The 22,562-nt window shown below is 42.9% G+C and overlaps 1 protein-coding gene across 1 annotated transcript in view; it reads left to right on the top strand.

Moving 5' to 3' along the window:
- The first annotated feature begins 7,566 nt into the window (after nt 1–7,566).
- The window catches only part of PAWR (pro-apoptotic WT1 regulator), a 74,149-nt gene continuing 59,153 nt past the window's right edge, over nt 7,567–22,562 (top strand). The window contains 3 exon segments of the mRNA XM_066183299.1: nt 7,567–7,594; nt 7,597–7,698; nt 8,105–8,739. Of these exon segments, the coding sequence (XP_066039396.1) occupies nt 7,567–7,594; nt 7,597–7,698; nt 8,105–8,739 (765 nt within the window).

The raw sequence follows: 22,562 nt of genomic DNA, 5'->3' as shown, positions 1-22,562 counted from the left end.
TTTCAACCCATCAAGGCGTTTGCAGGCATAATTCACAATTTTCTCGTTTTCCTTCATCTCATTTTGAGTGTCTTACAAAAAAGCAAACCCATAGGGGGATGCCTACTGGGTCCTAATGCTAGGGAATAAATAAATTGAGCATTGGCTGTGGGTTTGCTGAAGTATGCAGCTTCTCTCAAGTAACTTTTGAACTTAAAACTTTTTTTTTTAATATGTATTTAAAGCTTGTCATCTTGAAACAGAAAATTCTGTATTATAAGAAAATCCCAACATTTGTTCTTAAGCGTGTCCACATTTGTTTATATAAAATCATTACAATGGCACATTGATTTTATTCCAATTTTCACAGTCTCAAACTCTTATCCTAAATGATTATAGCATAGCCATGTATCATTGAAATAAATTTTGTAATATAAATTATCAACAAAATTTTAACAATAAAATGCATATTTTATTTATGTCCTTTAAGCTATTCACTTCCTTTGTAGTCTGTTTGGTTTCATACACACCCACTCTAAACTCTTCCAAGTGCTTCCCCCTCCTCTGCTTATACTCACTGACACGTCACTGCCATTGATTGATCGTTGTTTGTGTTTGCTTTGGACACTTCCAGATGATTGCTACTAATAACCAGTACTAAATTCCTGAAATATCTGCCTGATTCCTTTTCCAAGGCAACTTCATTATGGTGTCATATGAAGCACAGTAGGCCCTAGAAATACTGTGCTGCAGGAGAGAAATAATCTCCAAATGAAGGGATAGCTCAAACAAAGCATTGTAAAAAGCCATCACACTAAATTCTGCATGCATCATCTACTGCATTTCAGCAAAGCCCAAGGTTCTTAGTCAGCTCTCTGAGGAGATCCCTCAGCCTTAACTATGATTCTTTTGGGGCATAGTTTTGTGCTCACTGGACTTTCCTACTGTGTGCAACTCATTACCTGAACAAGGTTAGATCAAAAGGATGAGGTATAGCAGTTTAACCAGGCACGCAGTGACAATCAAGAGGCCTAATTAATTTTTACTGACTTTGTATTGGTTTGACAAAAAAAAAATCCAAATTAATTCTTATGAATTTGAGTGCTGTTAATTAAAAAACCAAAAACCCCAAAACCACAACACAACAGCCTTGAAGGATTATGAATAGTAACCAGTACCAACAAGACACAGACTGACAATGAGCCAGGAACCACTAGATTTGATTTCTAATTATTCATTTGCCTGCTTACATTTGGAGATACAGAAAGACAGAACAGAATTGTCTTTGGTGCAGACCAAAAATCTGTTTAACAATGTTTTAAACTTATGAGCTAGCTGCATAGAGGTCATAGAAGTATCTTGAGTTGGAACAGACTCATAGAATAATTGTGTCCAACTCCCTGTTTCTTACAGAACTATCTGAAACTAAAGCAGGCGTATGGTCAGAGGGTGCTGTCTTTAGAAAGAATGAATAGGCTCCACAGGTGCTAGAAACATCATAAAAAGGAACAAAGGTAGTGTTATTCAGATAACTTAAGGTTATCTTATAAGGTAGTTTACACCTATGATCAATTTCTGTCACATGGAGAGGTACAGTCAGCTCTTTATCACCAAGGTGGTAGACAGTATCTTGGATGGCACAGCAGTGGGGTAACTGGCAGCCTCTCCACTAATGAAGATGGTGGCAGGCCAGCAGCCCATTCAGGGTATTCCTAAGAACTCAGGACTCTAGGGGATGATGTGGCACAAAGACAGGCCCTAGAAAACACCCAAGGCTGGCTTACATCCTGTAAGACTAGAGAGTTCTCTCTTGTGAAGGAATACGAAGAGAGCAAAGCATCTCTGTTCCCAAAAGGGCGAGTCTGGAGCTGGACTAATAAATCAGCATATGGCCAAATCCAATACCTCTGTGTTATGCTCCCTGGTATTCTCATGGCAAGGAAGCACAGGCATTCTGAAGGAACATTTTGGTTCAACAGACTCTGTGCTCCTCAACTACGTCCAGGTGGTATTGTGTCTCGGAAAATTTGTCCCAACACAAGTCACTTTACAACGCCCTACACTGAATTCCATCTGCTACTTTATCACTGCCATTCACTTTGCCAAACTGTTATTTTTCACTTTCTCAATTTGTTGTGTTTCTTTCCAGTTCTTTAATTTTGATGGATCTGCCATAGTGAAGAGCTCTGCTGCAAGATGCTCCCCAGGCTCCTTCATAGTAGGGAAAAACTTTTTAAAAAAGCGCTCCCTTTGTATGGTGATCGTGTCCTGGCCCTACTGATCTGCCATCAGGGGAATTGCTTCTATGCCTTTTGCAAACTGGTCCCCAAGCATACTTACAGCCTGCCTTACAGCATCCACTTTTCCCTCCCTTCTTTCCCAAGCACTGTGAGGCTCGTCAGCATCAGCTTTTTCTCCACGTTCTTATACCTTGCTGTTTAACATTTTGACTGTGTCTGCTTTTCCCTATTCCTCAACAAGTTGCTCTAGGGCATACTCACCTGGTTCACTATTCAAACCTGGCCCTCCACAGTACCTGTTTGGATGAAAAAAAGAACTGCGTACCACAGCTGCTCAATAAGCTCTGTCAAAACTCTGCTGGCTGAACCTCACCACAAAAAACAAGGAGGTAAGACAAGCCAAGTCATTGCTCTATACCCTCATGGTGCAGGACATGAACAGCAGCAGCAACAGACCTGACAGAGTCAGGCTGGGAACTGTGGCAGAAACATTCCCATCACGCTTTTGAAGTCATCTGCACAGATACGGAATCCATTCACATCCCCACTGCCATTCTTATCCAAAACCTGCCAGCTGAGGACAGATAGCAATTTCTGCATTAACTTTTCATACTCTAAGATGAAACACCTAAAAAAATCAAGCAAACTTCTGTCAGTTTGTTTTTTTGACGCTACATTCTTCCATCAGACAGATGAATAAACTTTGCTGCAAGAAACAAGACTAGTTTGTATGTCAAACCAAACTAGTTCAAATAAACTACATAGCTTTCTGTCAAATGATAGCAGAGTTCAAGAATGATAAAACACACACAGAAACAAGACCAGAGGATGCACTCTAGGACAGATCTTGAGTGCTAGTGCCTCCTGATAAATGCAGCTATTTCACAAAGCTCTGTTTTATTTACACACAAGATTTCAAATCGGACCCAAGCACTTGGAAAAAAAGGGTTTAAGCATCCATTTCAGTAGCATAGAAAATAGGACAAATTGGCATTTCATTAAAAGCAGGATTTTCAGATTTGTACAAGTTTGCAGACAAAAACCATAAGAAAGTTGAGTCCAGTTAAACCACTGACTACAGCAACTACACCATGATGAGTTGTTACAACCTTACAGAGGAAAGCCTTGGCAGAAAGTTAGCACTTTGACCCCAGTCTGTAGTGAGGGGGGAAAAAAGAGAATAATCAATTTCTGCAAGAAAAGTTGAGGAAATGAAAAATCCCTGATGACAGGCTAAGCCTCTCAGAACAGTGTGCATATCTCAGAAGCAGCAGAAAGTGGTATGAAATTGAAAGGGGTAGCAGTTCACCTGCCTTTAGACAAAAACACCCAAGACCATTAGCAATAAAAGGTTAAAAAAGAGGAGTATATATTTGAGGACCATTTTACTTTCACAGGAAATTTGACATTAGAAATGTCATGGAACTTAGGTAGGGAATTTACAGGAACATTAGCCAGAAGTTACACCCAGAGATTTAACATGAAAGGTTTAGAGAGAGGTTTTTGAAATTTTATGGATAAAAAGCACAGATGTTCCTACAAAAAGATGGCTGTAAGATTTCACTGAGTCACAGCAATTCTAAACAATGGCATTTCTGGATGGAAGGTGCAGAAATAAGTAGGTAGATGGGTTCGTTAGGGTACAGTGAAGTGGCTGAGGGTTATCCAGCAGGTAAAATTTAAAGCAACAGAGAGGGAAGATTTAGTGGGACAGCACCAGAGCAAGCTAAATAAACCTAGCTTAATAAAGCATGAGTGATAAAGCAGGGAGAACAAGTATGTGACTGGAAAAGTTTGAACTGGGAGAAGAAAGATGAAGAATGCTGAGTGAATGAACTTCAAAGGGGATCCAATATGGGAAGCAGTGGACAGGTGCACTAAGTGGAAGAGTTTCATGGAAATACAGGTAATAGGCAGAGGCAAAGTAAAGTCTGGAGCAGAAGGAAGAGGATGTGTGTTTGAGAACCAGGCAGGTGAACACAGTAAACTCAAAAGAGACTTTGGGGAGAGACGCTGAAGAGGGTGAGATGGAGGGAATGTTTCAGTGCAGAACATGCAGACATGAGTGTATATAACAAATGTTTGCTAAGCTAAGAGCATGATGGTAACAAGTGAACAGACATTAGGCAGGAATTTGGATGTTGTCTTTAATTTCCTCAGCCATTAACGTGTTATTATGTTCTCTATTTTATTTTCCAGCCCTTGAAAATTGCCACTTCAGAAAATATTATGGCACAGATAAACTTGAATTCAGAACCTTAATAAGGTTCTATAATGTGGTTGAATCTCTAGAAGAAATTACAAAGATCTCAAGCAGCTTCCAACCCTTTACAAAGGAGGCAGCTTTGAAGTGTCCAACCCCAAAAGGCACTTAATTTCCTTGAGAATTTAAGAATGAATTATGGGTTTTACTCTAAATTGAAAAATGAAGTATTTTTTCCATGGCAAAGGAGATCAAGATCATCCTACCCAATCCTGGTGGTAATTTTACCTCTAGGGAAGAATCTCATTCCAGAATATATAAAAAACAATATCTTAAGGCTTAAGGACCCTTATCATTACGCCAGTTTAAAATGTAGCTAATAAAATGAACTGTATTTCTAGGACTTAAAAATATCCTGAAGCCTTTTTTTCTTTGTAAGAAAAGAGGAAAATGTTGTTCTAAAAATGTTTGCAAGCTATTAAGCTGTTCTCCCTTGTGGCAGAGGAAAACATGCAGCGTGATACTTAAACTATTTGGGACTTTATCCCTGAAAGCTCTCCAGCACAGACAACCTTATTGAGATGCAAACATCTGACAGTCAGCATTTTTGTATTGGGCACTTAAGCCCAACCTCACTCACCACAACATAACTTCTGTTAATTTATAACAGACTGTAAGGCAAACAAAGCCTTTTTGGCACCAAAAGACCCCAAAAAACAAACAACAAAAAACCAAACTCACAATGTTTTTTAGAGTAGAGAGAAAAAAAAAAATCCAACAGCAGTGGTAGATGCAGCTAAAGCCTGGACATGTCAGCTACTATATGAGGAAGGTGGGCACATAGGACGTGAAGTGGGGCAGGCACATGTAAGCCTTGCTAGCTGCTACAGATTGCCACAGAGAGAGGGGCTCAAGCGGCAGCTGGCATGACCTGGGTAGCAGAGAACCGAGGGTGTGCTAAGAACTAAACTACATTGTTATATTTCTCAATTGACACAGTATGCTCTAAGTAAAAACTTTCTACTATGACTTTTTTGCTAATATTTGGCCAGCTATGCTGCTCATGGTGTGTAATAATTAGGGTGAAATACCATTATTGTCACAGTTACATGATTCTTTCAAAAAAAGCTCTTCATTGTTTAAATGAGAAAAAATAACATTTTTTTTCCAAAGACAAGAACTCATATCAGAAATCCTATTTCTCGATTATGTTTTCTAGAAATACAATCGAGTACTTGCCTAATTTAAAAACTCTACAGATAAGAGTGCAGGTACTACTGCCGAGTAGTAAAGAATAGCACTAGTCCAGAACTATGCTTCTACCATCTATTTTTCTGCCTATTTACAGCTTTCCAACCCAACAGTGAACATTAGCTGGTTTTGTTTGGGGATTTTTCCCTTGGCCTGAAAGATAAGAAGTTTCATCTGCAGTGATGAAACTGCACCTTAATTTCCACATATGCGAAAGTTTAAACGCCTCTTCAAAATCGACCACCACACCAAAACCACCCCTAAATCCAAACCAGAGCAGAAATTAGATATGAGTTCAGTGAAAAGTCCAAGTAAATGAATGATCACCAGAAGGGCAGAGAAGGTTGGCAGGCTGCGACTGTGCCCATTGCTGTGAAAGAGAGCAAGGCAGAGACTTATTTAAGGCACAAGTGGCTACATGGACTAATCCTGTTATTTACATTGTGCAGAGGGCCTAGCAGCGGATATTTGGAGCTCCATTTTGCCAGATATTTTTATCCCCATCACCTATATTTTTTTTCTTTAAAAAGAAACCAAAAATCCTTGCGAAATTTATATTCTGAAGTACCACTGAATTTTATTAACGAGGTGGACAAATTCACGACTGAATCTGAAAAGGGGAGAAAAGGTGATGAAAAGGTGATCATGAGCTCTCAGCTAGGTAAGCCCAGGCTATATGGATTTCCTCTGACTGATGTAAGCTTGTATCTTGTCCTGAGCCAGCTGGAAAGGTGGCACAGGTACACTCCTTTCCCCCAGCATACCACTGATAAACCAGGATTAAGCAAGCCACAAGTCTGTTGAAAACCATGATTTTCAAAAGTACCACGACAAATTTCAAGGATGCTACTAAGATACAGTGAGTTCGGACAAACCAAAAAAAGCTGAGTTTTCCATGCAGGTTTACCCATCTTATCACCTACACAAGCTGTTCAACAGATAGCATATGCTCCCACCACGGTCCCTGCATGTTCGTTTTTCCTAACATTTAACCGAGTCAGGTTTCCCCGCTGAGGGCTGTTATTATTTATGAGACACCTATCAAGTCTTTGCAGCATGACTGGCGGAAACCCGTTGAATCCCGGTTTCTTGTAACGTCAGGAAAACACAGGATCTTTCCCAACCTTCCGCCCGCGGGAGTGAACTTCCACCAGGCTAGCAGCAGCCTGCCCAGCACCGGCGCGGCCCAGAGGAAGTCATTCTGCTGCGGGAGCCACTGACCTCGGGCTCTTTCGCAGCGCGCCCCGACCCCGGCGCACGGCGCAGCGGCGGCACCGCGCTTTGAGGCCAAGCCGGCGCTGCCGTGCCAGCGCGGCGTGCCGCCGATAACAGCCGAGCCGCGGGCTGACGGCGCCGAGTCCGCACGCCGGTGACAGCGGCCGGCGGTGCCGGGAGCCGCCCCGCCCCAGGGCCGCGCCCGGCACCTGCCCCGCGGGACGCGGCCGCACGTCGGGGCCCTTCAGCCGAGGCTTTGCGGCAGGTGCGGGGCGGGTTTGGAGAAGCCCCCGTGGAGGGGTGTGACACCAGACCGCCTTCTCCGGCCTCTCCTGGCGGGGCTCCGGCAGCCCCCGCCCGCCCTCCGTTAAAACCGCCGGGGAAGCCGAGCGCGGCCGGGGCCGGCGGCGTCCCGGCTCGCTTATCCCCGCTCCGCTCCTGCCGCGGCGCCCCTCGCCCCTCTGCAGCCCTCGCTGCCGCTCGTCGGGAGCGCCGAGGTCCGCGTCCGCTCCCGCGCCCACGCTGCCTGGGGCAGGTGCCAGGGCACCGCCGCGGGCCGGCAGCCGGCGCGGCCGGGTCGCGGCGCGCACCGGGCCGGGCGGGGCGTCCCCGCCCTCACCCCATTGTCGAGGCCATCTCGGCAGTTTCCGCCCTGGCTTCGGCTGTGTCCGCGCCGCGATGGGGAAAGGGGAGGGAGCTCGGGATGGCTCGGGGCCGCGCCGCTCCTTCCGGGACGGCGGGAGGCGGTGCCGCTCACCTGGTGCCGCCGGCGCTGTGCAGCGCCCGAGCCGCGGCCCCGCCGGGCGGGAGGTGAGCGCCGGCCGCGCTCGCCCCGCCCTGCTGCACGCGGGAACGCGGCTCCCCGGGAGGCAAGCGGGCGGCGGGGGGATGGCAGCGGCTCCGGGGGGATGGCACCCGATGGCCCGGGGCGAGGGACGGCGCTGCGCGGCCGTCGTGGCCGCGGCGGGCGGGCGGAGGAGGCGGGTACCGCCGGGCGGCCCCGCGCTGAGGGGTGGAAGGGAGCCCTGGGGAGCGAGGGGCGCCGCGCCGGGGCCGGGCGGCACGGTCCGAGCCGTGGGAGCCGAGCGTGCGAGGGCGGGCGGTGATGGAGACCCGTCCCCTGGGGCCGGGGGCTGCCCGGGGAGTTCGCGAGGCGGCGGGACGGGGATGGGCAGTGCGGCGGGATGGCTCACGTCCCCTCTTTGTTTCTCTCCAGGGTGTTTGTGCTTCTCCGAGCCTCTCCCCGCCCCCGTCTCTCCCGCCCCCGTCTCTCCCGCCCGACCCGCCGGGACCTCTCCTCTCCGGGCAGCACCAGAGCCGCCTCGGGGCGGGCGGCGGCAGCGGTGCTGGTGGTGCGCTCTTGCCGTCCAGCCCGCCGGGAACATGGCGACCGGCGGCTACCGTAGCGCCGGGGGCAGCACCACGGACTTTCTGGAGGAATGGAAAGCCAAGCGGGAGAAGATGCGGGCGAAACAGGCACCGCCGGCCCCGGGCGCACCGGGCGGGGGGGAGCCCCGTCCTGCGGGGGGCGGCCCCTCGGCCGAGCTGAACAACAACAATCTGCCCCCCGAGCGCGCGGCGCCCCCCGCCGGCGGGGCGCTGAACTGCGTCAGCCTCGCCAGCGCTGCCCTGGGCCGCGCCGGCCCCGCCAAGGAGCCGCCGCCGGCCCTCGCCGGGAGCCGCGGGGCCGAGCCCGCCGCCGCACCGGGCTCCCCCGAGGGCGAGGAGAAGCTGGCCGCCAAGGGAAAGAGCTCGGGCCCCAGCGCCAGGAAGGGGAAGGGGCAGATCGAGAAGAGGAAGCTGAGGGAGAAGAGGAGGTCGACAGGTGTGGTGAACATCCCGGCCGCCGAGGTAAGCGGGGACGAGGGGGCGCGGCCGCGGCGGAGCCGTCGCCGCTGGGGGCGCCGGGCGCTGCCCCGCCGCTGCTGCTGCCGGGCGCTCCCCGCAGCGGCCGGGGGCGAAGCGCTCCCCGATGGGCCGGATGGCGCGGGGGTCGGGGCAGGGCGGCATCCCAAGCGACCGACAGATGTGGTGTAATTTATCCTAAATAAATTGGACCTGTCGTAACTTGCGGCCTTTTTGTTTTTGAAGCTTCTAGTCGACAGAGAGTAAGTTCAGAGCTTTTTGAGGATCAAACTGAGACACGTGCCTGTTAAAGTATGGTCAAAACAATAGTAGTGAGACCAAATTGATTTATCAGGTTGGAATAGATGTTCAGGTGTAAATATTATTCAGTTTGGAACCCAGAAGAATTTCCTGCACTGGAAAAAATGTAGTGGTTTAAAGAGCATTTTTTTGAGGCAGAGGAAGGTATTTTTATCAGCCAACACCACTGTCCTCTGCGGTTTGCTACTAGTATAAAAATCTGGCATTGATTTGTAATCCTCCTAGAGGAATTCAGAAGAATGATAACTAAGCTTTTAGCTTGTTTTGCAGTTAATAAGAAAGGCCACAGGAAACTTTGCACAGAGTTGGATTTCTGTCTACAGTTTTGCACTAGTAATGGTGATCATCGTATTTTTGTAGAGAAAAACTTGTAGTTCTTCTGGTTAATGTTATGGACTATTAAAGTAACTAGAAAATTAAAGATCTTTGTTTCTGAAACATCAAGAGAAGATGAAATCGTGTTCTTCACACCTGAAGTTACTAATCTTTGCTTGTGACATCCTAGGCACTTTCACAGCACACTTTCATGTGAGGTGGTCTAAAATGCTGCATCTTTACTTCTCCAAGTGAACTTGTTCTAGCCCAGTCAGTAATGGATTTGCACATTGCAGCAGGGGTTGTATGACATGATATTTTAGGGGTCTCTGTTGGGTACTCTGTCCCTAGTTGTTTTGAGCAGTGAGTTTGTTTTTGCTCTTTGAGACTAACGTCCTAGTTCTTTGAACTAGTTTTTTGAACTGCTGTTCCTGTGGTAGTTTTTTGGTGGTGTGGTTTGGGGTTTGCTAGTTTGGTGAGTTTGGTGGTGGTTGGGGTTTCTGTTTGTTTGTTTTGTTAAAGTATTTCTCAAAATATGTATTGCTTTCCAGGAAAACACATTCCTTGCTCAGCAGCTGTTAGAATTTGCTGCATTTCGAAGGGTATCTTTTTTTATTAAACATATTTAGGCATTGAGAAAAGAGTTCTCACCTGCTCCCTGAACTTTTGAGGGGCTAAACTTTGTGGAGTTGTCACCACGTGTTGACGCTTCTTGGAAACTTCTTGTACCTTTATGCTAACTGCTTTTATAACTAGCAGTTAAGCATTTCATCACATTTTTGGGGTCAAATTTTAGTAACTGTAGATAACTGTTGTACAAGGTGTTATTGGGGAAGCTTGCTACTAGTAAGTGTTGCATTTTTTAATGAGCACATCCTGATGCAGAGCTATCTCTTTTCCCTATTTCACTCTTCTTAAATGTTTTTATTCATTGCCACATGCATTCCAAGGAATTGTTTAGCTAGGGAACTCTAGATCATTCCTGGTAGTGAGCAGCTTCAGAAACAGTCTCCAGTGTCAAATGTGAGTACCTACTTACCGGTTAATGCTTTGCAGACTATTTACTTGTCATGTCTTTCATACAGCTCTGTAGTCATGGAAAAATGCTTTAAAGTATTGATTCAACCTGGTCAGCTGAAGTTCTCAGACAAAAGAAGGCTGTGATGTAGATGATGGCTTGTTGGAGTAATCTGCAACACTCCAGTTTCTTGCTGCCTTTCTCAATAGATGCTAGGCATAGCTTTACTGTGCAATACATAGTGATTTGTTAGTACTACACACTGAATTTTACCACTTATGGTTCTTCATGGTGTCTGTTTTAAAATTACTTCTCGGGAGATGTTCTTTTAGAGCTTTGATGGATGTTTCATTGTCTTCATTTTCAATAAAATAATTTTTGTTAGAATGAAGTAGACGTTTTATGCTAAATGTGTCCTCTTTATGACCATCATGCCACTGCGGTGGACACCAATAAGATCCTCTGAAATTAGAATAGGTACCTGTTGAAAAAATGCACTCCTAGAAGATACAAAGTGTCTAAAAGCTTTTCTGCCCAAAACTGAATACAGAAATAGCTTTTGCTCCAAAGAAGTAGGATTTAATTTCATTTGCAATGCCACTGGAGAATTTATTGATAGGAAAGGTGGCAGAATAAGAAAAGTTTGTGTTGTCTCAGTTATCTTGAAACAGGCATGAAAAATGTAAGCAGATTACTCATTAATGATTAATTTCTCTCCTGTTCAATGGGAAGGTAATAGAGAGCCAGTTCTTAAAGAGTTCTGTGTCTTAAGCGTATTTTGAATAGATGTTGGTGGAGGGCAGAAACCATTGTGGAAGCTGTAAAAACAGATGGTCAGGTTGGAAGTTGACAACGCTTTGTACTTAGAGACCACCATGGTAAAAATTAAGGCTGTTTTTTCCCTTCTCAGCACTAGTGCTTATCTAAGTAATGGCGACTTTTGAAAATAACTTCAGAAACACAGTGTTTTTCCTTTCAGTGATCATGAAGTAGTTTCTTGAAAGCTGGATAAATATTAAGTGCTGTGGGATTTGGGTTTTGTTGATTCATAACAATTCTTCAAGTTGTAAAAGGTAACTGAATTATATGCAATTATCATTACTGTGCATGTTTCCTTCCCTAAATATTAAATTTCATAACCAGTTTTTAATTGTGTTTGGAATGTGTTTCTCAGTTTGCAGGTACTTGATGCAGGTGTTGAGTTTACTTGCAGCATTTTTCTTATTTACAGTTGTGCTAGTGCCTATTTAAGAAACACAGAGCTCCCGTTATTCACTGAGAGTGCTTTGTGAGGATCCACATATAGGGTGAGAGTTATGTTTTGTATTGTTATAATAATTATGTCCGCCTTCAAGCAAACCAAGCTGCACTGGTGAAACTGCAGCTTTACTTCTGTAACTTTACATTTGAGGATTATGCTGGTATAGCTGTGTGAGTGAGGTTTTTTTGTTGGTTTATTTTTTTAGTCTGAACTCCAAAAAGGAGAATAACAAGTATTTTTGTGGTTACTTTTTAAAAAAAGGTGTGCATATAATCAAAATATTGGTTCATTTAGGAAGGACAGTTTTATAGCTGGGTTTTTTGTAATGTGTGCAGTATAGATAAAGTTTACATTTTTACTTAACCAGATGGAAGTCATCTAGGTTGGGAGGTGTTCTTTTGTTAATAACAGGGTGATGAATGATTTTAAAAGGTGTAAGGAACACTGATCTGTGTATTTTGTACCTGAAGCTGCCAGACTCAAGACAGAGCAGTCTCCTGACCTGTTTGTGGGACATACTGGAGTGAAAGGTAAAGTGATTCAAATACGGACTCTGCAAAGGCTGTTCAGCCAGTCTGTGTTCGTCTCTTGTCTTATGAACAGCAGTAAGGACATCACTTCTTGCAACCCCACTGATGGCTTCCTGTCAGGAGTGTGTAGAAGGCCCTGCATATGTGCTGCTTGATAGATGTTGCACTGAACAACAGCTTGGAAGTAAGCAGAGCTTTCTGTGAGGAAAGAGAGTTCCTGCCACTAGAGAAGTCCAGTGTGCTCAGTTGAGGAGATTAACAAAAAGTTGCTGTGTTCCAGTTGGAAAAACTTCAAGAAAATTTAAGTGCTACCTGTGTCAGGCATAGCAATTAATGTGCGTGTTGTAAAGGGATTGAAATCCTTCTCTGAATGGCTGGAAACTAGAGAGAGGAGTGGAATCCTGTACTAGCTGTTAAGCTCTTTTAATTAGACGTTTGCCTTCAGCATTATCTTTCTTAGCGATTCCCTACCTGAGTATTGAAGTGTCTTTATGTTATACCTTAATGAGGTAGTGTTTTTCCATTGTCTAACATCTGTTGTACTGTAAAACAACTTGTTTCTTTTTGTGTGTATTGGGGAAAAAAAGAGCCTCAGTAAGTGGTTGTTCAAAGTACTAGAAAAAAACCCTGCATTTGACTGATATCCTTACCATTCATGCAGATGTAATAGTGTTATAATGGAAGTCTGAAATACATTTATTTGACCTGGACAACCATTCGTGATAGGTTAGACCATTCTCCTGTTGGCTTTGTCTAGTGAACCATCTTATTAGGATTCCATTTATAGTTCTTCCTTCAGATGTGGCAGGGTGAATACAACCATTTTCAGGTTCTGATAAAAGAATTGTATTGAGATTGTTTATATCCAGTTTGTTTTGCTGGTGCTACCTTTGTGAATTCTGATTTGACCAAGCCTCCTGAGAATACCTGTTCAAAGGACATATTTTTCTTTCCATCTTTTTTTGGCACATGGTAAGCTTATTCTTTTCTTTTTGAAGTTTTGTTTAAGACTATGCTTTAATATCCTGATGTAGCTATGTGCTGGAAGTTATTTGGCCAAAAAAACAATGACAACTAAGTTTTTAATAAACTTAAAAGTCTGGAAAACTTTCAGTCCCAGAATCCATGTAGCAGCTTCTAAATTTCTGTGTGTGTACCTTCAAAACCTGGTGTGCCCATCCTGTTGCTTATCACTGGCAAGCCTGGGAGAAAACCAGGTTTCCTTGTGATAAGCAATGGAACTGCATGGCAAAATTTGATGGACTGCGTGCTCATGAGATCCTTCAGTCATCCCCATGAGGTATTGGCTACAGTGAACTGCACTTGGGATGTTCCTACACCAATGCACACAGCACAAGGAGCTTCCTTAGGCCCAGAGATGTGACATCATTAACATAAGTGAAGCCTGGTAGGATTAGTCCTGTGACTGTTACAGTGGACAGTTCCAGGCTCTTCAGGAGAGATTAGGCAGGGAAGGTGAGGTGAAGGGGTGACATAGGTCATAGCGGGGCTGGAATGGATGGATCATGGAGTTGGCAATGGCACAGTTGAGAGCTACTGAGTAAGGATTAAGGAACAAACTTCATTATGGAAGTCTTCTATAGGCAGCCCAGCCAGGATGACAGCACTGACAAATTATCCTTTAAGGAGCGAAGGGATATCTATAAATCAACCACCTTTGTTCTTACAGGGGACTTCAACTTGCCACATGTTAACTGGGAGCACCACACAGCTGGTACAAACAGGTCCAGAAGATTTCTAGAATACCTGGATGGTAGCTTCTTAATATAGATGCTAAGGGAGTTGACTAGGAAAGGTGCCCTTCTTGATTTGCTGCCTTCATCAGGGAGGGGCTTGTGAGTGGAATGGAGTGGTTGGTGACTGTCTTGGCCACAGTGACCATGAAGTGATCAAGTTTAAAATGGGCATGAGGAGAGCAGACTTCAGGCTGCTCAGGGAGATGGTGAGTAAGGTCGCTTGGGAAGATGCTTTTGAAGGTGCTGTGGTCCAACAGTGCTGGTCACTGAAGCACCACCTTCTAAGAGTACAGGAGCAGGTAATTTGAAAATGTTGAAAGTCAAGCATGACAAAAGGCTAACTTGTCTGAGCAGGGATCTTCTTCTGCAGCTCAGGCAAAAAGGACAATGTTTGTCCAGTGGAAGCAATGTTCATGGGCACAGGAGGATTACAAAGATGCTGTTTCACCTCTGTGGGGAGAAAATTTGTGTAGCTAAAGCTCAGTCAGAACTGAAGCTAGGCAGAACTGTGGGAGACCATAAAAAGGGCTTTTAAAAGTATGTTAATAGCAAAAGACAGTGCAGAAATAATATATGTGATGAGAATGATCACCTCACAAACTGGAACGTAGAGCAGAGACATTTAATGGTTTCTTCACTTTAGTCTTCAACACTGGTGGTGGCCTCTTGGAGTCCCAGTGCCCTGGGCTGGAGAACCATGGCTGTGAGAATGATAAACTCTCAGTTTGTAGAGGACTTCCTTCTCCATCTGAATTCCTTGAAGTCTATGAGACCTGATAGGGTTCATCCAAGGGTATTCAAGGGGCTGGCTGATGTCATCACAAGACCTTTCTCGATGATTCTTGAATGGTCTCAGGAATCTGAAAAGGTCCTAATTGACTGGAACTTGACAAATGCCCCAATTTTCCAGGAGGGCCAGAAGGATGCCCTGGTAACCGCAGGTGTCTGTCTCACTTCAGTTCCTGGTAAAAATTATGGAGAGGATTATGTTGGGAGTTACTGAGAAACACCTGCAGCACAGTGCAGTCATGGGTCACAGCCAGCACAGTTTCAGAGTTTCAGAGTTTCAGAGGGGCAAGTCCTGCTTGTCAAACTTAATTTCATTTTTTGTCAAGGCGACTCCCCATTTGATCAGTGGATGCCTGTTGTGATCTTTTTGGATTTTGGTAAAGCTTTTGATAGTGTCTGTCACAGGATCCTTGTGGACAAAATGTCCAGCACACAGCTGGATAAACATGTCGCATGGTGGTGAGCAACTGTGAGCAAAGGGTTATGGTGAATGGGGTTAGATTAGGCTGGTGACCTGTCACTAGTGAGGCTCTGCAGGGCTCCATCCTTGGCCCTGTGCTTTTAAACATCTTCATAAGTGACTTGGACACAGGACTTGAGGGAATGCTTGGTAAGTTTGCTGATGGCACTAAGTTGGGAGGAACTGTTGATTGCCATGGAGACAGAGGGACTTTGACAAATAAAAGGGTGGGCAATCATCAACCCTATGAAGTTGAAAAATTGCAAGTGCTGGATTCTGCATGTGGGATGGGGCAACCCTGGATGTACAGACCAACTGGGGAGTGTAACACTGGAGAGCAGCCCTGTGGAAAAGGACCTGGGAGTCCTGGTCAAGGGCCAGTTGGAAGGGCCACTGTTGATTAGTTCCATACAAGTTTGTACTGAGTTCTTAAAACTGTATCTAGCTTACATTCATTACATATGTTTAAACTCATGTATGGTATTCTCTGCAACTTTTGTACCCCAAGATTGGAGTTGTGTATTTAAAGAATTTCAAGTGGAATAGTAGTAGACTAGTAGACTTAGTAGACTAGGTGGAAGACTTATTTTCTGTGCTACACGAGGTCATGGGAAATTAAAATAAAAACCACAATCCTGATGTTTTATTTCAGGATTTTACTGTATTTGATCTGCTTGCATGTTGCTTTGAAGAACTGAATGGAACATTTAGGTCTCTCTTACTCCAGGCCTGCAAATCTTATATTCAACTCTGTTGTATAGTCTTACTGTGTAATAGTCACATCATCTTAGATGTAGCTATGTTTGGTACAAAATACAAGAACATTATCCTGAGTTAAGGTAAGCTTAAGAAAAGAAATTAACCAAAAAAAAACCTCTCAGAGAAACAAAAGTAATGCTGTGCCATCTGCAATTTTTACCTATCTTAACTCTCAACTGTTACTCAACTTGAAACAAAAATACAAAAAAACCCCCCAAAACCAAAAACAAACAAACAAAAAGTGCTAGGTATGGGCTTCACACAGTGTTTTATGCAGGATTTCATTGATTTTCTTGATCTGAAACCTTATGTAAGTGACTGATGTCTTGATCTCTTAAGTCAGAAGCTTTCAGCCTTGTTGCATCCAGTCAGATCTTGAAAATCTCCAAGGATGAAGTCTTTGCAGCATCCTTGGGCAATGCTACTGGAACATGACTGCCCATGAGATGAAAGTGTTTTCTTTTGGTCTGTCCTTTAAATTTACATCCATTGTCTCTGGCCATGCACTGTTGCAAAGAGCCTAGGTCTATACTTGATGTCTACCTGGGACAGTTGGAAAAAACATGGATTTGGTTTTTTGGAAGAGCAACAGTCTAGACAGGCTTTCTAGTTGGCAGAAATAGGTGATATAACAAGATCTGGGACACAAAGGCAGGATAGGTGGGCAAAATGCATGCAGCACTCAGATATGGAAAAAGTGTTGTGAAGTAACAGCTGATTGTATGTGTGGTGTCTAAACAACATACATCTGTGAGATGTATGAGAGACCATAGTGACATGCAGAAGCCAAGGAAGCAGTAACAGCAAATTCTCTCTTTCATTGTTCCTCCTCTCAGCACTTTCTGACCCTGCTATTTATTTTTGCGAAAGATAGGAACTTCTGTATGTCCTACTTGTCCACTGTATTCATATTTTATGAACTGTTTTCCATGCAATATGTGGTTTAGTGTTTGTAGGAACATGGGATTTCATCTGGAACCTGCACTCATCTGGATTGGTCTCTTCCCCCTGTACACACTTAAGGTGTATTTAATTCGTAAGGCTCTTTAGCTTAAATTTTCCTCTCTGTACACCAATAAAATAAGACTTATTGTAGTGTATCTGACTAAAGAGCCACCTTGCTCAGTGTCCTGCTCCTACCATGGCCATAGTCAGACACACAGGAAAAAACCTGCAGGAATGTTGTCTGGTGTTTCCTGTGAAATAGTTTTCTAGTGGCTTCACAGTTTTCATCTCAAAGACTTGCACCACCTTATCAAGACTGCTAAATGGACAGAAATTAATATGAATGTATGTGCAAAATACTCATTCAGTCTCCTTTTCTACTTGTGTAAACTGTTAGCAAACAGAACATCAGCTGACAGTGAAGTCCACATTTCTAAGAACTCTCCTATGTGATGAGATACCTCTCTATGATTACTTCCTTCTTTTCCCTGCAGAAGCTCCATGTGGTATCTGTTAGCTTCATGTTATGATCTCTGTTTACTAGTTACTCTAGATATTCTTCAGGATTGTTGAGCTTCTGAAAGATGACCTTTATTGCAGAGTTTAGGAGCTAATTAATGTTCTGGTACTCAGACTCAGATTATTAAACAAATTGTACATCAAAAAAGTCTAAAACAAACAATGTAGGGTGAGCAGTCATTTCAAAAGATCTCTAGGAACTCTTAGTTTGGTCTTAAAACAAATTTAATCTGAATACTTCTTCCAAGATGCAATGAACAGAGTAATCAGTGATAAAAAGCATAGTTTCAATTTCTTCCGTACATTTTGTCTTTGCAGGTTAAACTAGAAATTATTATTAAAATGGATCAATTAAGCCGTGCTTTGCCCAGCCAGAACTATGCCAGTGCCTTATTAACCTTAGTTGTTTGAAGTTTGGCGGTGGTTGTGCTTGTAGTCTGTGTCCCCGGCTGTTACTCACAGATTAAGATGGAGTGTGTGTATTTTTTTTTTTTTTATTTGTGGTGATGAGGCTTATTAACTTTTGTGGACTAAATCCAATCTGAAATAGGACCATGACTTCATGTTTTCAATAAGTCTGATATCAAGAGTCATATTGATCTCTGGTCAGAAAACAGTATTTAGCAGTACGTTACTCACACCTCTGTTCACTGGTCAACCTCCTTCATTTTGTCTTGTATGATACATGTTCTTACGAATGTAGGAAAAAAGCCTGGAACCCAGCAAAGATTCCATGCATGACTCTTCTGTTCTTTGTGCTGGTTTAGTAACTATTATCTTTTCACAGGTACTATTTAATTGTATTTTTTCCTGAAGCTGGTAGCTGCTACAGGTGCCTCTAGAACACAAAGTCAAAAGCTTATCTTTATCTGTTTGTAGTTTGTTTTCTTTTGAGGAATAGTTTTGAGTAAGATCTGTTTTGAGTAAAGATATAGGTATTTTGGAATGTGGAAATTGGAGTGGAGCATGGAAGTACTTAGTCCTGTAGAAAATTAGAGTTTAGACCTGTACTAAATGAGTTACTTAACTTCTGTCTGTTACATAGCCAGATGTAGAGTTACCATTCTTTCCTTCCTATAAAAGCTCTGAGGTTCTTTTGTTAAAAGTTCTATTTAAATTAATGCACTAACTCCAAGATGGATGATTTTGTGTGTGTGTGTGTCTGTAACATGGTACGTCAAAGGAGGATTGTATGACATTGTCATTTCAATTAGACAAAAGCTGAAAGCATCTGCAAAACGCTGAGAAGTGCTGAAAGATTTAAAAATGGAGTGTAGAGACATTTGACAGAACAGTCCTTTGGTTTTCTTCTTTAAAAAAAAAAAAGTGAAGATGTGAATTGAGATGGTCCACATTTTTTTTCACGTTTTAAATTGCATTCATTTATGATACAGTATGCTGAGAAGAGGTGAAGGGTGTGTTTGAAGCTTAAATTATTACTTAATGATTTGTCATTGCTTTTCAAAATGTTTGAGCCTTGAAAATGGTCACATTTCTTTCACAAAGGTAGTAAAGACTGTAGTAATCTCAGAAATGTAGTTTTTCAGAGTTGGAATTCTACAACTGAATGTTTAAGAAGCATATATTTGGTGTATTAAGTACTCTGATAAAGCATTCCAATGAAGTATATTGGAATTGGGCACTTTGAGCATTCTTAACAATTAAGTTAGAGACCTGAGCTTGACAACCAAGTATTTAGGTACCTGCATTCATACGCTTCTGAATGGCATAGCTAGAATTTCATTGGTCCTAACACATCTGTCAAAGAATCTCCTATTCAGCTTATTTCTCTACTCTTTTGATCCGTTACTTGTAGAATTGAAAAAGGACAAAGTCTGTAGCACTTCATAATGCCTAGAAAGACATAGAAACCCCAAAGGTAATTTTGTGGAAATAGAAATAAGCTAAAAATTAACAAAACTTGTACAGTGAGTGTGCATAAAGATACCTTGTATCCTCTTGAGGATGATGTGCATTGTAATTACCTTGTGTGAAATACTGTACCTCAGGCAGTTGACTTCTACAGCAAAATATAGTTGTTATTTTTAGCCTGAGGCAGAAACTGAGGAGCATCTCCTTGTCTGATAATCTTCTTTAAGCTAAAACATAAATGGGTGTTTTAATATATCCCATTTGTGGCCTTGCTTCTTCCTTTCATTTAAAAAAAAATGCGGCTTGTCAGATGTCAGATCAGTTTTTGTCAAAGTTACCCAGAGGCTATTTGAATGCAGGTGTTGGTAAGCAGCTCAATATAAAAAATCACTTCTCCCAGCATATTGCATTTTTTATGAGATGCAAGAATGTTTCAGAATCAAACCAAGAGTTTGGAAGTAGGAATATTGATGTATTTTTGCATGCATGAGGTATTCCCAGCTACCATTCCTACCATTCTGCTTCCCTTTTCGATTTTTCATAGTGATTTTTTTTTTTTTTTTTTTTTTTGTGGTCTGTTTATTTAGAGTGTTTTGGAGGTTGTTTGTATGTTATGTTCTAAAGCTTTCATTATTTACTTCTGGCCAGAGCAGAGAGCCCGGAAAATGAGATCTGAAGCCTGGATTACCTACATTGTGCAAGCTATCAGTTAATATCTATCCCATTATGATGAGTGTAAGCATCCCTAAAGCTTTGTATTTAGGTGCTACAGCTTATTAATTTAGGTTGGGAATAGCTGTTCTTCTGTTTTGAGATCCTCCTTCGATCAGTGTGGAAAGACTAGGATGGTGCACTCCGGAACTTGTGGTTAATAAATCATGCTGACCTTACCTGACTCCATCTGGAAATAGTACAAAATGTGGGTATGTAGGTGTGATACAGTGATTTTCAATCTGACTCTCAGACCTTTGGATGTCAGTGCTGCTTCCCACTTCTAAGAGTGTTTGGTGGGCTTGCCACTGTACTTACATTGTGTAAGTACAGGTGTTTTTAAATCAGTGCAGATTGGGCTTGAGCTTTGTGTATCAGATCTCAGTTTGGAAGGAGCAACGTTAAAAATAATAGCTTTTGTGCCACTTTGACAGAATGGAATGGTTTCTGTCCCTTTAAAATATACCTGAAAAAGTCTTTCTTTAAATATGCTTGGGGTTTTTTTTCTTGAGGCAGAAAGCGAGGAGCAATTTAGTAGATTTAGTGAAGTCATAGTAAATAACAAAAAAGACTAATCTGAAGGATAAATTCAAGATGTGTCTATCCTGTAATATGTTACAGAACTTCAACAAAGATGACAAATATCATATTTAAAAAGGCAGATAAGGAAAGATAGCTAACTGTAGATGTAGTTTAGAAGAGGCAATTTGTTGGTGTGTCTGGAGAGAACTGATGAACATGATAAATAAAAAGCAGCTCACTAAACAGAGGTGATTTTCTATTGTGCTGTTGATTGGTTTGTTTTTTATCTTAATTTTGTTTTAATTTTTTGTCTCTTGAATGCATGTTTTATCCAGTGCTCATACTTGTATATGAGATGGTATTTCTTCATAATCTGGAGACTGAGGTAAACTTTTTTGAAGAATACTGGGAAAAAACAGGCAGGGTTGCATAAATGTTAACTGTTTTAAATCTACAGTGACTATGTGGCTGGATTCTCCCTTCATTTTCCACAGCACCTCCAAAGTTATGTTTAATAGGTCCAAGTGCTGAGTCCTGCATTTTGGCCACAATAACCCCCTGCAGCATTATAGGCTGGGGACAGTGTGGCTGGACAGTGCCCAGGCAGAAAGGGACCTTGGGGTGCTGGTGACGGCAGCTGAACATGAGCCAGCAGTGTGCCCTGATGGCCAAGAAGGCCAAGGGCATCCTGGCCTGGATCAGGAATGGTGTGGCCAGCAGGAGCAGGGAGGTCATTCTTCCCCTGTACTGGGCACCAGGGAGGCCCCACCTTGAGTGCTGTGTCCAGTTCTGGGCCCTCAGTTTAGGAAGGACATTGAGACACTTGAGCACGTCCAGAGGAGGCAACAAGGCGGGTGAGGGGCTTGGAACACAAACCCTGTGAAGAATAACTGAGGGAGCTGGGGTTGTTTAACCTGGAGAAAAGGAGACTCAGAGGTGACCTTATCACTCTCTACATCTTCCTAAAAGGTGGCTGTAGCCAGGTGGGGTCAGTCTCTTTCTCCAGGCAGCAACTGGCAGAACAAGAGGACAAAGTCTTAAGCTGCACCAGGGGAAACATAAGTTGGGTATTAGGAAAAGTTTTGTACAGAAAGGGTGATAAAGTATTGGAATGGTCTGCCCGGGGAGGTGGTGGAGTCACCATTCGTGGATGTGTTTAAAGAGAGACTGGATGTGGCACTCAGTGCCATGGTTTAGTTGAGGTGTTAGGGCTGGGTTAGACTCGATGATCTTGGAGGTCTCTTCCAACCTAGTCATTCTGTGAAAATGAGTATGGGATAGACAAAACATGTATTGGAAAAAAGAGGTGAGCACATGACAAAGAGAAAGTAGAGAAGCAAGATTTGAGTGTCAGAAGGGAGAATAAAAAGAATGTTCCAGTCAAGTTGTTTATTCCATGTTTTTTTAATATAGGTTCTGAAATGGAAGGTATGTTGCAGCCATTCTTTAAACAGTGACCAAAATTTTTCTTCTTATATAAAGTGTATGAATCTAAACTTCAATGTGAAAACTAGTTTGGTTACATTTGTAGGAGCCTGTATTTAAAACTACAATTTTAAACAAACCTCTCTATTTCCACATGAAATTGAATTTGTAGCATTTATGCAACCAATAGGTCAGAGCAGAGATCTAAATCTGAAACAAAAGCTGGAGAGTCTTTTTTTTTTTTCCTGTTTGGTTGTTTGCCACAGTCATTGGTTCTGCATAGCAGGACTTCAGTGGAAACTTGGAGGGATTGTATGAACTAGGATCTGTGGCTGCACTAGTATTTGGTCAGTATCAAAAATTGATTAGCAAAAAGGAAGTAAGGCCTGTAAAGTGCTTTCCCACAGTTTTAAGTGGATTTTTTTTTCTGTTATCATCTACTTTTATTCAACTTACAGAATTCAAATTTTTCTGTCTTTTGTGCAGGGATGGTTCTTTACTTGGACACTGTTTATTAGGAAGCTGCACTAATTAATCATGAATGAATCCCTTAAAATATCACTGGATGTGTACTGCTATAAATGGGTTGCCATCAGGGATTACAGATGCTGCCTTATATCTGGAA

Source organism: Chamaea fasciata, unplaced genomic scaffold, assembly GCF_029207755.1.
Source record: "Chamaea fasciata isolate MVZ Bird 193981 ecotype frontalis unplaced genomic scaffold, bChaFas1.0.hap1 SCAF_5, whole genome shotgun sequence".
Taxonomy (NCBI): domain Eukaryota; kingdom Metazoa; phylum Chordata; class Aves; order Passeriformes; family Sylviidae; genus Chamaea; species Chamaea fasciata.
The sequence above is the reverse complement of the archived record's forward strand: the minus strand, read 5'-3'. Positions and strand labels throughout refer to the sequence as shown.